Source organism: Anticarsia gemmatalis, chromosome 18, assembly GCF_050436995.1.
Source record: "Anticarsia gemmatalis isolate Benzon Research Colony breed Stoneville strain chromosome 18, ilAntGemm2 primary, whole genome shotgun sequence".
Taxonomy (NCBI): domain Eukaryota; kingdom Metazoa; phylum Arthropoda; class Insecta; order Lepidoptera; family Erebidae; genus Anticarsia; species Anticarsia gemmatalis.
Window position 1 is genome coordinate 3,021,052 of NC_134762.1, and position 19,042 is coordinate 3,040,093.

General features: G+C 33.1%; 1 protein-coding gene across 1 annotated transcript; it reads left to right on the forward strand.

Moving 5' to 3' along the window:
* Positions 1–32: 32 nt before the first annotated feature.
* On the forward strand, positions 33–19,036 carry LOC142980579 (cathepsin O-like). The gene is made up of 6 exons (XM_076126042.1): positions 33–290; positions 2,803–3,134; positions 14,343–14,475; positions 15,502–15,695; positions 16,256–16,375; positions 17,154–19,036. The coding sequence occupies exons 1-6, from the start codon at positions 102–104 to the stop codon at positions 17,338–17,340; spliced, it is 1,155 nt and encodes a 384-aa protein (XP_075982157.1). The 5' UTR covers positions 33–101; the 3' UTR covers positions 17,341–19,036.
* The last annotated feature ends 6 nt before the right edge of the window (positions 19,037–19,042 follow it).

Below are 19,042 nucleotides of genomic sequence, written 5' to 3' on the forward strand. Positions count from 1 at the left end.
TATGTCAAAAAGTGAAATGTCAAAACAGTACGATAAGTTTGTTTTGGTTGAGTGGTTGTGTGTTGTTGTTTTAAAACTTTAAACAAATTAACTAAATCAAAATGAAGAAATGGTGGAATTGGGTGCTTGGTTTTTCTCTGTGTTGTTTAGCGTTCCTAGCGATACCGCTGACACTGTCAAGGCAGAAAAGTATACAAGAATTGAAACCTATGTTCGACGAATATATTCAAAAGTTTAACAAAAGTTATAGAAATCCAGAGGAATACGACACAAGATTTCAACATTTTGTGGTAATTAGCTCATTTTATTTTATATTTAAAGCATTCACAAACTTTTTTATAAGTTCTTGCTACGAATTGACCATTATCATGTTTATTTATTATGAGTCAAGTGATTTATCTTTTCGTATATTTACATAAATAATGCACACGATATTGCAGTTTGTGCAATATCGTGTGCATTATTTACGTACTCTTTATTATTAAAAAAAATACCGATTTAATAAAATATTTTTTCTATTTTTATTCAAAAGGGTGATTATTTTCAAAAATCTATAGGAAAAAAACTACTTTTATAATAAACGATGCCTTACTCATATGTTACGGCTAGTTTTAACTTAAACTTAAAATATCGTCATTGACTCACACATTTAAATGAGCTTCATTAACATACCTAGCTAAAAAAATATTTTAACATAAAATGTACACCTACCTAACATGTTTTTTATTATGCAAAGCTATAGGTATTATGAGCTTAGTGTGGGAGTTGTTTTCTTTTTTAAAGAAAGAAAAGTACCTACATTATAAATTCCTCTTTCCACTTCTCTTATTAAAAAATCTAGCTTTAACACAAAACAAGCAAAAACAACAGCACCTACTTTAAAAAGTCTTTAATTAATCTGAGGCACAGGTATAGAGTTCCATTCAGCCAAAAAATTCAGGTTGTAATACACCCTTTACACTGACTAAAATAAGAATATAATAAAGTTGTAGTGAAGTTCTAAGGAAACTATTAATATCTTAGGTAATCTTGGAAGGGAGACTATGAAGTCATTTAGAACATCTCAATGAATATATTATTATACTTCCCGGACAGTTTGGTAATGTTTGATAAGATATGAGTCAGTAATAGTGAAAGTCCAGAGAATACTTGATTATGTTTATTGTTTTGTTATCTTTTATTGGCATTGACCCCAAGTCCTGTGTGTCAGTATTTATGGCTTTTATTATATTATGCAGTATAAAAATAAAGATTTAGAGCATTACAACTTACTTATATGTGGAATAAACTCGAATTACTTGTCTCTATAAATTTAGACCCCAATTTGGATGTTTCAGATAGTATAATTATTTTCATGATGGTTGAATAAAATTAGCTGTATGATAAGTCAATGGCTGTAGCCTGTAGAATAGATAACTGACTGCATCAAAGACGGCGCAAGTAGCTTCGCGATTTTCATATTATATACGTTGTTCTCGCGTTTCTCTCGTCTTACTTGGGCTACTTTAGAACGCGCCACCGTGTATCGCAGCTGAGCCATCAAGGCATTTAGTAGCTATTCGCAATTTTACACATTCTCCTTCCTATGAATCAGTGATTAAGCATATTGATACAGGTGTCCTCAGGTTCGACTTTGTACGAGCGATGAATGCTAAAATCTACGACGATAATCTATGGACCTTATATCGCTGTGAGACGTCCTTTGACCGATGCGTCGACGCAGTGATGTGGCTTCGCCCTAAAGCTGCAATTACGATGCGACGCGAAGCTATAAACGTGATAAAAGCGACACGTGATTCTTATATCGCATCAGAGCTAACAACTTTTCTAATAATTACTTTCGCAGTTTGCACACAATCTGCTAAACCTTATTTAATCATTGTGGTCTCCGTCACGTTTTTTTTAAACAGCTTTTAAAAAAATATCTTCAGTTTCAAAGCAAATGCATAATCATCCAATTACTTTATGAGTTGATTCATTAAGAGTAATTAGTGTGCGTCGTCACAGTCAATTATGTTATTCAATTTCTGATAAGAGGGCAAATGCACTAAATCGATGAACTATATTGAGGTTCTTACGCAAGTGTTTGCAATAAATCAATCGTAGTTTACTGTCTTGGGTAGTCTAGGTTTAAAAATAGTTAACCTAGATTGACTACACAACATATTATTATTTTGCTTTTAAATCTACTATTTCTAGTGATAACATAACTCTAGTTCCCGTGGTAAAAAATACCTGATAGAATGGAGTAGGTACTGATTTTTACATTTTTTCACGAAAACATTAATAACATTTTTTTTTTGGATAAACGCTTGAGATTTGGTAACTATTTTTTATCATTAAAGATTGAAAACAACAACAAGTAGTATTTTGGAAGGTAAACAAACTCATTAATTCGTTGTTACCTGACGCTGTTAGGGCATTCACATCTGCACAAATAGAGCACTAAGTAAACGTCCTTTAAACCTTAGTAAAAAATTACATCCAGTTCATAGAATGATTGGCTGACCTGATTGACTCTGTAGTTAGGGCGGTACGTGCTGTATACGATTGTCGACCGTTGATCACGAGGTCTGGGGTTCGATTCCCAGAACTTTCCTAATTAATTGTTTTTTATTAATATTAACTTGGAGAGTAACGTGTTCGGCACTGTCCAGTATATAGCAGAGGGCTTGCCCCCTATTACATGGGTTTTCATATGGTACATAGCCTATAGCCTCCCTACCTTACACCTTTGGGTATAACAGATATGTTATTTAGGTAAATGCTAGACTATTTACAAAATTTTTCTCCGTTCTACAGGCATCAGTACGTGAAATAGAGAAACTAAACGCGGGCTCCCGAGGACCTGATCATTGTAAAGCGAAATACGGCTTAACGAGACTCTCGGACATGTCCAAGACTGAATTCAAAGAAATACATTTATCAGATGAAAGGCAACACAAGTCTCCAAACCAATATGGCAAGAGTTGGAGCAAAGGAAGGGAGGTGAACGATGCTCTGAGGTACGACGTAGATGAGGACCATAGACACAGTGACCATGAAAGGCACAGGAATCCCGGCAATGAGCCTCATAATAATATTTATATTATTATAAGGAAGAAACGCGCGTTGCTGCCTATGCAAGTCGATTGGTAAGTATTTTTTAAATACCTACGTGAATGGCTGTAAAAAACATCTTCTTGCTTATCAAAAATATTTTTTTCTCGTAACTATTATGATAGCCAGAAGACGTTTTTATACGTTTCTGACTTAGTACGTGCTAGTTTTGTTGCTGTCCATCCTGCGCGATGATATCTCTTTTGAGCTAAAAAGTTATAGCTTTTTTCGGGTTAAAAATTAAGCTCTTATTAACCCGTTACTGTTGCACTGCCGAGCAAATATCTCCTCCCGAATTGAGGTAGGGGTTAGGACTTGAGTCTACGCAGGTTAAGTGCGGGTTGGCGACTTATGAAGCTCTGTAAAATCAAAATAAAATGAGTACTAAAACAAACACGTATCAGTAATCACATCTTAATGAGTTTACAACTTGCATATAAATTATCATTAATGCATCTGCACTTAAAACATAATTTGACACTGCGGTCACCCGGCCACGTGTAAGATCTTAATAAAAATAAATAATAAAATCTATTTTTAACTTTTTAAAATATTTTGTTGCATTAATTTGCATGAATAATGCAAGGAACTTTAGTAATAATATCTTATTGGTATTTATATCTACAGGAGCAAATACTTACACATAATACACATTATCACGCCTATTATAACCAAAGGTGTTAGTAGAGGTGAATGAAATACACCCACGTTTCGCTATTAACAATGTTAGTCCCATGTAATATGGGCCGAGTTTATGGTCACTTACCTGGCCCGTTACTGACCTTCAGGCTACTATTCAGAATAATCAAATATCAATTTGAAAAATGCATTCACACTGTCCGACTCAGTACTCGAACCCGCAATCTAAATGCGAATATCAAAAGTATATAATACTAGCCGACCCGCGCGACTTCGCTTGCGTCACGTAAGAGAGAATGCGTCATAATTTCCCCCGTTTTTGAAACATGATAAGTTAAAGACGCTATGGTACCTTTTTTATATAATATCGTATAACGCGTTTAAGTTTACCCTTGATCGTATCATTGACATAGCAATGCACATATTAGTAGTACAAATAAGATAACATGTCAATGCACCTTTTGACAGTCTATCGGCGAGGAGAAATCTACTTAGTACCTACACTTTTTTATAGTTACTTGTCTATTGAGGGATTATTTAGCACTACCCAACTAGCACACAAGCGCTATAACAAGCTGCACAATGGCCGGTTAAAGGATTTTTATAACGCCTTAGGCTCCTTAGTAAGAAGTATAGTGGTTCTATAAGCGGCTACAGATCTCTTGTAGCGTCAAATAGGCCCATACTGTCCAGCTTATAGCTCGACATTGGATCTACAGTGGTCGTAAATAGTAATTATAATAGTACGTAGTATAGTAGTAATACAGGGGCGCTAAAATAAGATGAAGGTGGTATAATCGCGCTACAAGAGCTTTTTCGCAGCTTCGTGGCGCTTACCAGCTGTTGTACAGAGGTGGTTAGCGCCACGAGCGTTCGAAAAAGCTCTTGCAGCGCGATTATACCACCTTTACCTTATTTTAGCGCTACTGTGTAACGGTTATAAATGCTAACGCTCTAAATTAGTAATATGGTCGGTTTATTATGGTGTAAACTAAATATATTTTTTTTAAATGAATCATCAGTGACAAATGAGGAGACATTTTATTTTTACGGATTTGATTATTAAAATAACAAGTAGTCTATCGCTTTTATTTCTTTGTGTACGTGATATGAAAGTGCGAGTTCCAGTTTGCTGTCAATATATATGTATATTATCGTCAATATTTTCATGCGCCCTCAAGATATTCAGTTTTAAATGCAAAAATTATATAGATATGTGGATTTGGAAATTGTATTTTGAACATAAATAAGACTTTGAGGGTTACAGATAATTTAATTAGGGTTATAGGTAATAAAAAATGATTTTAATTATGTTAACGTTACCAGGCTATAGATTTATATGATCTTCAAAAGATCGTAATAACCTCAAAAAATATGTTTACCAAATGCTATAATGGCGTCTCGATCAAGCAGCTCTCAGAGTTGGTTACATCTGCTCTAGCGCCTTAAGCTGTACAAAGGCTCTAGTGTTTGCTGTTGTAGACCTCAAGGTTTTGCAGTTGTGGCATAGGAGTGCTTCAATATAACTGTTTTGGTCGCACACCAGCACTTTACTCGTACTTTCAGGGGTCAGTCGTTGAATATTAAAATAGTTTGAAAATAATTTTCTTTTTAAATTTTATTTATTTTATTTATTTTATTTATTTTATTTATTTTATTTATTTTATTTATTTTATTTATTTTATTTATTTTATTTATTTTATTTATTTTATTTATTTTATTTATTTTATTTATTTTATTTATTTTATTTATTTTATTTATTTTATTTATTTTATTTATTTTATTTATTTTATTTATTTTATTTATTTTATTTATTTTATTTATTTTATTTATTTTATTTATTTTATTTATTTTATTTATTTTATTTATTTTATTTATTTTATTTATTTTATTTATTTTATTTATTTTATTTATTTTATTTATTTTATTTATTTTATTTATTTTATTTATTTTATTTATTTTATTTATTTTATTTATTTTATTTATTTTATTTATTTTATTTATTTTATTTATTTTATTTATTTTATTTATTTTATTTATTTTATTTATTTTATTTATTTTATTTATTTTATTTATTTTATTTATTTTATTTATTCTTTAAAAACAGTTGACAGACTGAACCACCACTGCACCTATGTAAATATATTATGATAATAATTTTAAGCTTTAGTATAAAGGTATATTACTCGGTTATAGCGCTTTAGGTGCTTAACATAATTCTGTAATCCCCATGGCTGTAAAAATGTTTCGAATGACACCTTATACATCTATTTGCCGTACAGAAGCCATATAAATATGTGATATAACGCTCAAGGCGCTATTAAAGACCTACGCAACTCTTTTATAGATGAGTAATACACTAGCCCTAAAAAAATCTGTTATAGAACCTAAGGCATTACAAAAAGCTTATTTACGCTCTTGAGCGCTATAAGCGCAACGCATAACTCCGTTTAAACTCCTTTATCTCCTAAAGTCCCCTTATACAGTTAACGGTGTTATAGAAGATTCCATTAACTCAGTTATACTTCCCTAGGCTGTCTAGCGATGCAATTACATGCTCATATATCACTATAAGTCATTAGTTTCCTTCTAAACGGCTACTGTCCCGCCTAGCTGTTAAAGGGGTTTTTAAATAGCTAGTATACAACTTATAGAGAATTGTACAGCATTTGAACGACTCTTATGCAACTATCAGGCTGTATAACGACTGTATAAGCAGCTTGTGTGCTAGTTGGGTAGCTGACCCGCGCAGCTTCGCTTGCGTCACATAAGAGAGAATCGGTCAAAATTTTCCTCGTTTTTGTAACATTTTCTACTGGTACTCTGCTCCTATTAGTCGTAGCGTGATGATATATAGCTTATAGCCTTCCTCGATAAATGGGCTATCTAACACTGAAATAATTTTTCAAATCGAACCAGTAGTTCCTGAGATTAGAGCGTTCAAACAAACAAACAAACTCTTCAGCTTTATAATATTAGTATAGACTCCTAGTAATACTACCTTTTAATTATAATCATAAGTATTCATTAGAACTGTAGAGCAACACAAAGTAGAATTTGGATTCCTACAGGTGTAATTGTGAAAATGAACATGTTGTCTTTTCATTCTACAGTCAACCCGCGGCTCCGCCCGCAGTAATGGTATAGTCTATGTCCTTCCACAGGATATACTCTAGTATCATGCCAAATTTTATCCAAATCGGTTAAGCCGTTTTGATTTGAAAGAAGGACAAAGAAACACATTTATAATATGAGTATAGTGTATGAATATTTTGTAAAAGTTCTCTCGGAGCTCGACTCAAATATCATTAATTTGATTACGTCATTGCAAACGAGTCTAAAAATAGTTTCAGATCAATCTTATATCGACTTAAAGGGAGGTTATTGTTCTATGCATGCATATGGTATCAATATCATAAAACTTATGCATATGCATGATCTTTTTACGTCTTTTCTTATCAGGACACTTAAATTCGATCAGACTTTTAAGATGTCTACTTAAGATAGCAAGATACAAAAAAACATTGTCGATCAAAAACATAAACTTAATACCTAAGTATCACACGGTCTCGAGAGCATCCTGAGCACATTTTTGTGTAAATAAATGAACACTAACATGGTACCATCTTGTAATAACTTTCTCCTTTTTTGGAAGCCATGACTGTCCCAGTATTGGGCAAGGGTATTCACCCGAATAGGAGAAGGGTTGGGCCCTGAGAAGAATAAACCTATGTTTTATTCCGACAAGATTATTTTTTAGAAGCCGGTCGAATACCCCATGGGAGCAGTGGGGGTAGTGTAAGCTACGTAAGTGGTCAACAGTTGGATCCATTCGAACCCGAGGCAACTTTTTTCATTTCACTATTATAACTTGTTTTTGGTGAAGGAAAACATCGTGATAAGGATGAAACCCTGCATGCCTAACAGTTTTGTAACATATTTATTGAGAGCATGCAAAGCCCAACGCGCACTTGGCATGTTTGGTGGACTCATGGCTTACGAAATTGGCAAATTCCCGGTTCGGGATGAGACCTCTGTCCAGCAGTGGGACAGTAACGGTTTAAATAGTCTTTTTCGCAATTTTGATTGCTAATAGACATATAGCATTATAAAGTAAGTTAAGCGTTAAAATAACGATCTACTTTCGAGTTCATTCTTTGGCATGAAATAATTTACATTATTTTATAGATATGTGTCGAACAACTGGAACTGATCTCAGCTATTCGTATAATTAAGTATGCGTGTTGCGTAAACAACGATATTTTAACATACCTGTTAGAAAAGGAATCCACATTTTTGACGTCAGTTTTAAAATATTTTACTTTGTTTAAAATATAGGCTTTATGCTAAGCGTCACAATGCAAATATATAAACAAAAAACTAGTCTACCTTTTAGGGTTCCATAATCAAGGGGTAAAACGCTCCCTATTACTTAGACTCCGAAATCAGTCTGTTCGTCTGTTTGTCTGACAATTTGTCCGTTTGTTCGTTTGTTTGTCTGTTCGTTGCCAGGCTTGCCAGGCTTGCCATCTCATGAACCAAATGATTGTTAGAAAGTTGACATTTTCACAGACGATGTATTTTTGTTGCTGCTATAATAAAAATTACTAAAAATATGCTTAAGTGGCTACCCATACGACATTTGAACCGTTTATTTATTCATGGTGGTTTCCTTCGTTCGCGAAATCTGACTCGCTCTTGGCCGGTATTTTTGTTTGTTTACGGTAAATACGTCATAGAAATTATTACTTATGCAATTATAATTAGTTTATTATTTTTACGTCAATAAGTGACCTTTCCTATGTTAGAATGACACGTTTATGTAAAACTGGTTGGTTTAAAAGTACGTCATGCGTTTTTGATGGATTCATTTTTAGACATCAATATTATTTAAATTTGTAGGAAACTAATTAGCTATTCTTGATTTGTTAGATTAGATAGCTGTTTGTTTCTATTAAAAATGGTAAATTAGTGATTTAAATTAAATGTCATCATCAAACAAAAACAGTGATAATTAATTTTGAGAAAGTTTAAAGTTAATACATGTACCTATACCTAAAATCCCATGCTTACTGAATCTATAAAAAACGGACTTTACACGTTCTCTGTAGCTTATATCTGTCAAAAAAATTATAACTATTTCTTAAATATGTTAATTGGATTAGAAAAATTTACCGCTAAGAGAAATCAGGTATTATTCCTAATGACTCACAAGTTTGATAATATTTTTGACGAAAAAAAATTTCTAATAGGTTCGCTATGTAACATTTTTTTTATTTATTCGTGCCATTTCTAAAAGTTTCCAAAACCAGTCAGATGTCCTTCGGATTTTAGAATAAAAAAATATTTATTCATAGTACTTACTTTAAATATGTGGGTCTGTATAGTTGGTAGGTATATAAATACAGCAACAGGATTCGTTATCAGTCATCATCTTTGATCATTATCTATGTATGTTATACGTGAAAAACCACTTAAGTTTAGATCTAATTTTGATAAATTTTTCTTGTTTTATCGAAGTATCTAGAATTTTCAGAGGTAAACTATACTATACTATACCTTAAAATCATCCCAACTAGCACACAAGCTGCTTATACAGTCGTTATACAGCCTGATAGTTGCATAAGAGTCGTTCAAATGCTGTACAATTCTCTATAAGTTGTATACTAGCTATTTAAAAAACCCTTTAACAGCTAGGCGGGACAGTAGCCGTTTAGTAGGAAACTAATGACTTATAGTGATATATGAGCATGTAATTGCATCGCTAGACAGCCTAGGGAAGTATAACTGAGTTAATGGAATCTTCTATAACACCGTTAACTGTATAAGGGGACTTTAGGAGATAAAGGAGTTTAAACGGAGTTATGCGTTGCGCTTATAGCGCTCAAGAGCGTAAATAAGCTTTTTGTAATGCCTTAGGTTTTATAACAGATTTTTTTAGGGCTAGTGTATTACTCATCTATAAAAGAGTTGCGTAGGTCTTTAATAGCGCCTTGAGCGTTATATCAGATATTTATATGGCTTCTGTACGGCAAATAGATGTATAAGGTATCATTCGAAACATTTTTACAGCCATGGGGATTACAGAATTATGTTAAGCACCTAAAGCGCTATAACCGAGTAATATACCTTTATACTAAAGCTTAAAATTATTATCATAATATATTTACATAGGTGCAGTGGTGGTTCAGTCTGTCAACTGTTTTTAAATAAAATAAATAAAATAAATAAAATAAATAAAATAAATAAAATAAATAAAATAAATAAAATAAATAAAATAAATAAAATAAATAAAATAAATAAAATAAATAAAATAAATAAAATAAATAAAATAAATAAAATAAATAAAATAAATAAAATAAATAAAATAAATAAAATAAATAAAATAAATAAAATAAATGAAATAAATGAAATAAATGAAATAAATGAAATAAATGAAATAAATGAAATAAATGAAATAAATGAAATAAATGAAATAAATGAAATAAATGAAATAAATAAAATAAATAAAATAAATAAAATAAATAAAATAAATAAAATAAATAAAATAAATAAAATAAATAAAATAAATAAAATAAATAAAATAAATAAAATAAATAAAATAAATAAAATAAATAAAATAAATAAAATAAATAAAATAAATAAAATAAATAAAATAAATTATTTTATTAACGACTGACCCCTAAAAGTACGAGTAAAATGCTGGTGTGCGACCAAAACAACTATATTGAAGCACTCCTATGCCACAACTGCAGAACCTTGAGGTCTACAACAGCAAACACTAGAGCCTTTGTACAGCTTAAGGCGCTAGAGCAGATGTAACCAACTCTGAGAGGTGCTTGATCGAGACGCCATTACAGCATTTGGTAAACATATTTTTTGAGGTTATTACGATCTTTTGAAGATCATATAAATCTATAGCCTGGTAACGTTAACATAATTAAAATCATTTTTTATTACCTATAACCCTAATTAAACTATCTGTAACCCTCAAAGTCTTATTTATGTTCAAAATACAATTTCCAAATCCACATATCTATATAATTTTTGCATTTAAAACTGAATATTTTGAGGGCGCATGAAAATATTGACGATAATATACATATATATTGACAGCAAACTGGCACTCGCACTTTCATATCACGTACACAAAGAAATAAAAGCGATAGACTACTTGTTATTTTCATAATCCAATCCGTAAAAATAAAATGTCTCCTCATTTGTCACTGATGATTCATTTTAATACAATATATTTAGTTTACACCATAATAAACCGACCATATTACTAATTTAGAGCGTTAGCATTTATAACCGTTACACAGTAGCGCTAAAATAAGGTAAAGGTGGTATAATCGCGCTGCAAGAGCTTTTTCGAACGCTCGTGGCGCTAACCACCTCTGTACAACAGCTGGTAAGCGCCACGAAGCTGCGAAAAAGCTCTTGTAGCGCGATTATACCACCTTCATCTTATTTTAGCGCTCCTGTATTACTACTATACTACGTACTATTATAATTACTATTTACGACCACTGTAGATCCAATTTAGAGCTATAAGCTGGACAGTATGGGCCTATTTGACGCTACAAGAGATCTGTAGCCGCTTATAGAACCACTATACTTCTTACTAAGGAGCCTAAGGCGTTATAAAAATCCTTTAACCGGCCATTGTGCAGCTTGTTATAGCGCTTGTGTGCTAGTTGGGATATGAATAAACGTTTTACAGAGAGCCTGTTCAAAGGGTACACCGCTGGTGGAGGTATAAAAAATTTACCCTTTTATTCATAAAAATATATGAAGTTACGAAAGGGTTATAAAGTGTTTTGTTTCTTTCACTCCTTAACGAAATAAAAACATATTATAGTAGCTTTTTGACTAAAATAGGTTTATAGTGTGTTTATGAATAAGAGGAATTAGAATTTAGAATGTGAGTGACCCGCAGGCTTACGTAGTCGACAGTGGCCTGACTGATACAGCTATATTATTTTGGGAACACACCTAATTATTAATTACTAGCTGACCCGCGCAACTTCGCTTGCGTCACCTAAGAGAATGGGTCAAATTTTCCCCGTTTTTGTAACATTTTTCGTTGCTACTCCACTCCTAATGACCGTAGCGTGATGTTATATAGCCTATAGCCTTCCTCGATAAATGGGCTATCTAACACTGAAATATTTTTTTAAATCGGACCAGTAGTTCCTGAGATTAGCGCGTTCAAACAAACAAACAAACAAACAATCAAACAAACAAACAAACTCTTCAGCTTTATTATATTAGTATATATAGTATAGATAATCCAAGTTATACGTGTATGCTAAAGCTCTCTACCAAGTTTTCGGACTATAGTAGTTTCATTGTCATTGCCCATGCTGTATTATACCACTCCCCTATATCTTACAGGATAACAAATCTTGTGTCGCGAGTATATTATTATAAACATACAAACTACAGACAAATAACAACAAGACTAGGTACTTAAGGATTACACAAATGTGAATTTCATATAGGAATTGTATCCACAACCACCGCACAGTGTTAGCAATGCTTTAAAATTATGATTTTAATCACTGTGCTACGGGTACGTCCGTACCTGCTAAGTGATTTAAATTTCGTTGTACAGGTTAAAAATGTGAACAAACCGAAAACCGGTTCATCGCTCTAACTAATCGCAGTAGTGACTTGACCAGAATATTTCTATTTTTATTTGAAGGGCAAATCACGGCTACACCTACATTTTTCGTTGATACGTTTGCTTTTTGTTGAAGTTAAGTACATAAAATCAAAACTTGTGAATCATTAGGAATAATATCTGATTTCTCTTAGCGGTATTTTTTTCTAATCCTATTAACATATTCGAGAAATAGTTATATATTTTTTGATAGATATAAGCTACAGAGAACGTGAAAAATACGTTTTTCAGTTTCAGTAAGTATGGGATTATATGTTTTGGTTCCTACGCTTAAAATAAAAGAGCCTATGTGGATTTGTTGGCTTTAGCTCGTTTGTTTATATTACGGGTTGTGTAAGTTTAAAGAACATTTTGAACTTAATAGCGATTGTACCAAAAATAATAAATTAGAAACATAAAAGGAATTGCAATTGATCCGTTCCTAAATGTTTATTATAGGCTTCAAACGCATTTAAACTTTTGTAAGTTTCTGCTAATGAGAATAAGAATATTTCTATTAGCTAGCTTATCTCGGTCGCCTGCGCTATCGTTATGTATAACTAGCTTTTACCCGCGACTTCGTCCGCCACCTGAATTTTCCCATGGAAATGCGTCATTTACCCCGGGTAAAAAGTAGCCAATGATATGTCCTTTCTTGGGTATCAAAATATATTCATACCCAATTTCATGCAAATTGGTTCAGTAGTTTAGGCGTGATTGAGTAACAGACCGACAGACAGACAGAGTTACTTTCGCATTTATAATATTAGTATGGACTAGTATGGATAGATCAATGTAACAATATGTATATAAATACACTTCATATGTTCCTACTTTTAGATACAGTTTGTATGTTTTTTATAGCCGGTTGGTAACTTGAGACGCTTATGTTAGCCTTGGTACACGAACCTACGTACAAGGTATAGTTTTTGTTCATATAATTAAATAAGAGAAGCCGTGGGCTATGTATACATTATGTATGATAAACTTTTAGTATTTTGTTGATAGTATAAAGTCTCTAACCGGCACTTGGTAAGCGTGGTGGACTCAAGGCCTAACCTCTCCCTCGTTTGGGTAACTTTTGCCCAGCAGTGGAACAGTAAAAGGTTACAAAAAAAATATTTGTTTATGAAGTAAAATGCGCTTTTGTTCTCAGGAAACTCAGGAAAATTATTAAATCGTAATATATTGATAGAAAACGGCTTTGAGTTATCAGAGCTGTATAGTCTGTATACTATCAATCTATTACGAGTTAAAGCATGTTAATGCTTGCGTAAGATTGTGCAACCTACGCCTCGTTTAAAAGTTAACACAAAAAACACCATCCATGTGTTAGTTAGATGTTATTCGTAAAAAAACCTCTACTAGGCTTCTAAATTGTATAAAATTATCTTTAGGCTACCTACATCTTTTATTTAAGAAATTCTATGTTCGTATAATTTTAGTTCTATGTACGCTCTTGTTCAAAATATAGAGATTCGTAATTAAAATAGTAGTAGGTACATGCTCAATAATACGAGGGCAATTCAAATTAATAGTAAATCAAGAACTCGTAACGGCGGTCCTGCATGACAAGATGTTTGTATATAAATGAAGCTAGGGATGTTTGTCAGGATCGTACGAAGTAGCGTTGATTGGTCTCTGCTAACTTCTATGGAAAAAGGCGTGGTATTATGAATATATTCATGTGGTTATTAGATAACGAAATATAAGTATTCAGTATAGTATATACGCTGCATTACCATTAAAATTACCATAAAAAAATCAAAATACAGTAAATCGAAATATTTATTCTTTAAAACATAAAGTTCTTAATTAAAAAATCAGTGTACATATAAAATTATACGAGGGCAATACAAATTAATATTTGACAACAACTAAAACAGAAAGACTACACACAAATCTCGCTCTAAATAAGGCTAAATTGTCCAAATTCCAGGAGAACAAAAGGAGTGATAGGACCAGTAAGGAACCAAGGTCTGTGCGGTGCTTGCTGGGCGTTCAGCACCATCGGCACCATGGAGGCCATGTCTGCCATCAAGACTGGCAAGTTGGAGACGCTCAGCGTGCAGGTAACACTTATTTATTTTTTATACCACTTGGTAAATATCATAGTTTTAGCCGCAAAGTTAAAAGTATGGAAAATTAGCTCATGTTTTTTTCGTGTTTACTGTACGGGTGTAGGAATTTTTACCCATATAGATCCCGTTTGATTTTTGGGATAAAAACTATCAAAATATGTCCTTTACCGAGTGTCAAACTATCTAAACTAAAACTCAATTGGTGCAATGGTTTAGGCATATAAAGAGACAGGCAGACAGAGATACTATTAGAGTTACATTTATTTAAATTAATAGGAAAGTAGGGATTTTATTATTTCTACGCCTTGTATACTGGACAGTTCTTGAAAGTGTGTCATGTTTTGGCCAACAATCCATATGGCTTGATTGGGTTTTCGATTTGTAACATGTAATGAGTTACAATACTGCTATTGCTTTAAGAAACAAAGTATCCGATGTAACAAATACTTTTTATCAACCCAATTGAGATACGACTACTCCACAGGCCTATTCGCAGGCCGATTTACACTTATTTGAATGGATGAGTAATAGTTGTTTATAATGAAACATTTCCTGAGTTCAATTGAGTAACACTCCGATCGTTGTAAGAGGTCCCAAGAAACGATTGAGATGTTACGATCTAAGCCATAAGAATATATTTAATATTATATTTAAATTGAATTTGTAAGTGACGGCGACGTAACCAAGACCTTTCGTTATTTTACCTTTCTACGTTTCCAATTCGCTTTTTACGAAGTTAATGCATACCTTTTCTCAAAAGGCTAGGCAGAAACAAAAGAGCGCCGCTTGGTATGATTTTTACAAACATCCCTTGCTTCATTCCCATCCACACCTTGTCATACAGGACTATATTGAAAAATAGAATCTCTTTCTCTCTAAAAGTTTGCAAAACTAAAATGAATCTTTATCAATTGTGTTGGTTTGTGGTGAAACTAGTTCAAATTCCTACGTTCAATATTACCCAAATGATTCAAAGTTACCCAAATTGACTGTAATGTTATTGTTCTTTATTTTTAGGAAGTAATCGACTGCGCCGGCCTAGGAAACAGTGGTTGCGCCGGTGGCGACATCTGCCTGCTACTAGACTGGTTGTTGATAACCAACACGCCTGTGGAAAAAGAAACAGAGTACCCTTTGCGACTCACAGATGGACTTTGTAAGGCGAAGAAGAATACAACAGGCGTTATGGTGCAGTCTTTTACTTGTGATGAGTGAGTTTGAAACTTTATTTTATGGATTTTTGAGGAGTATATACTCCAAAGTCACTTAAGTCACCAACTCGCTTTTCATTTATTTGTCGTATGGTCAGAGGTCAACCTAGTGTCAAAGTTGTTCAAGCTGCCCGAAGGCCTTTGACATGGCTTTACGACTGTTATCTTATTGATAACAACCGGGACCGACTTTTTACTTGCCCTCCGAAGCACCGAGACGCGCAGTTCAAATACTATGCGACCACTCATCTATGGAATGTCCGCGCCGAGGTTGCTTAACCCACTGATCGTTATACAATATCGTTTATACATGACGACATATTGATGTTGGGGACTTCATTTCAGAAGTAGACAACAAATTGCTGACTTGATTGATTTCAAACAAAAATCCGGCGAGATCTAGTCGCTTATTATACGAGAACGTGTTGTTAGCAAAAACGTGGATATATAATACGTTTACCATGAATAAAACATCCATTAGCGGCGAGATTTAGTGAACATATCTGCGTCCTATAGCGATTTAAAAATGCGTTGCTACAATAAAAAATATTTATTTCCAGTTTTGTGGGTGCTGAAGATAAAATACTACAAGCGCTGGCGACTCACGGGCCAGTCACGGTGGCTGTGAATGCTCTAACATGGCAGAACTATTTAGGAGGAATTATACAGTTCCATTGCAGGTACATAATAACACTCTTATTCATAAAAATATATGAAGTTATGAAAAGCTTATAAAGTGTTTTGTTTCTTTCACTCCTTAGTGAAATGAAAAAGAGAAATCATTATTATAGTAGCTTTTTAACTAAAATAGGTTTAAAGTGTGTTTATGAATGAAATGAAAGGAATCTTATACTGTTTCACTTTTACATACAATAGTATTTTCCTAAGTCCTAGTGCCATCACTTTTGAATAAGTGGCGATTATCTTATCAAGTGGATTTTGATAGCTGCTTTCATACATTTGCTGTCTTTTGACGGTTCAGTTTTACCGCTTATAACGTTTATTTACTGAAACTAAACCTTAGTGTTGCAAACGCTCAAAAGCTTTGGAAATTGAAAAACAAGTTTGTTAATACATATGTGCTAGTTTTCAAATGTGATTAGTTTCTGTCTGAAGATAACGCGAACACAGGTTTTTTTATTTCAGCATAATATAATTTTTTTTAGAAACCAAAATTCACAACATGCTTTTCCGTTGCGTCAATAATAGTATTTTCGTGTCTTTTTTACTTTTCGTAGACAGCATTTTTCCCCCACACCATTTTTACATAATTACTAGCTAGCACTTAGGGGCATGAATAATATGGCCGATTCTCAGACCTACTCAATATGCTCACTAAGTTTCATGAGAATAGGTCAAGCCGTTTCGGAGGAGAACGGTAACGAAAACTGTGACGCGAGAATTTTATATATTCGATATTTATTTCGACTGATGTTCTTTACTGCTATCTTATTCCAGTGGCGCCCCCGCGGACTTGAACCATGCAGTAGAAATAGTCGGCTACGATCTAACAGCTGATGTTCCTCACTACATCGCCAAGAACTCCTGGGGCAAAGACTTCGGCAACGGCGGGTACATCAATCTAGCTATCGGCAGTAATATTTGCGGACTGGCCAACGAGGTCGCCACTGTCGACGTTAAGTAAACTACGTTTGATGTGATTTTGATTGTAGTAGCGCGATTCTCTACAGGCAGTACTATAGTTCAACTACTAAGGGCGCGTTCCCACTATGTCGACAGATAATCGTGTAGTTTTAAGTGTCGTGGCTTATATGTTTTAATGGAGGTGTTCACATATAGAACGAACGTAATTATTACAGACTGAAAAAAATAATTTTGCGCTCATTTAATACCAACGTAAACACGGACTCTACAACACCTAAGAATTAACATAATTATTTTATAAACGATTTTAAACTATCATGATTTGAACACATAATACATTATAGTATTATGTGTTTATGCAGGGGTATAAAATACATCTATAGGAAAACTATAAATTTAAATCTCTCATAAGACTATTTATAACAAGTGCCTAAACAGCTAGCCTAACAGCAGCTTTCTTTTTGCCAAAAGATTTATCTTATCTATTTGCCTTATATCATGGTAGCTACATAATACAAAACTCGAATTTATTATAAGTGCCTTAAATAGCAATAACTATGTAAAAGAAGTGCCGAACAAATTATTCAAATTTAGGGGGATATTGTGTATCTCAGTTGACAGCTAAAAAGCCACTATGCTGTACAATGATTTCTCTCTTAGATTATAGTGTAGAAAACATAAGGTCAATGCAAGTAATGTAATAAAGAGTAACGAACAATTTTAGGTTCACTAGTATTCAACTGAGATACGTAATACGCATGAGCGTTATCCGCTATCGCTGTGGGAAGCAAGACAACTACTGAACACGTTTTGGACAAAAAGTAGCTTAACTAGGGTCTGAAACTGTGTGAAACGGACTCCCGTGTCGTGCACCCATTGCGTAAACCGTAGTTCCAACTGCTCGTCACGGAGATTGAATTATTACGCTGAGATCAGTAGAGCGTTGAAATATATATGTTGCAATTGTGCATGTCTATGTTACTGTAAAAGCCCGAACTGTGGTAAATCCTAAGATTTTCCGGTAAAACTTGAGATTTACCAACTCTCGATGGTAAAAGTCCGAACAATTCTTTTATTTCGAACCTTTACCACGATTCACTTATCCCCGACGATAAGCAATATCGTTTTCTGGAATTTGAACTGTTTTAGTGTAAATATTAAGCATACTAGTAGTATTTTATATCGCAGGCGATAGCGGATATCCTAGGAAAAAATAGGGACCAAGGGAAAACGTATTATTTTTCTGAATATTTAGTTAATTATAAGTACAACATTGTCTTGCCTTAATAGAATTAAGAGAAAATAAATTAAAAAAATACTCATATTTGTCTGTCACACATTATTTTGTTCCAATACTAGTAACATACAAAATTGTATTTGTTTTATTTATGTACAGTCAACTCCAAAAGTCCATTAACATGTAAACATATAAATGTTTAATAAATATTTTTTTCGAAACCCTATATTTTGAAACATGTAGGTACATGCATGCATGTTATGTTTAATTTACGACCACTTAGTAGAGAGCAATGGCATGCACGATTTATCCGATGTTGTTCAATTTGAAGTTGTTAAACGTAGCTGACTGTAAAATGCCATATCTTATATAAATGCAGGGTAGTTATTTGTACCCTCATGTAGAATAAGTCTTAGCAAAAATAAGTACAACCAGTAGGTACAGATAATAGCCGTTTGATACCACACGTTTTATAAAGAAATATAAAAATTTGAAGTTATATAGT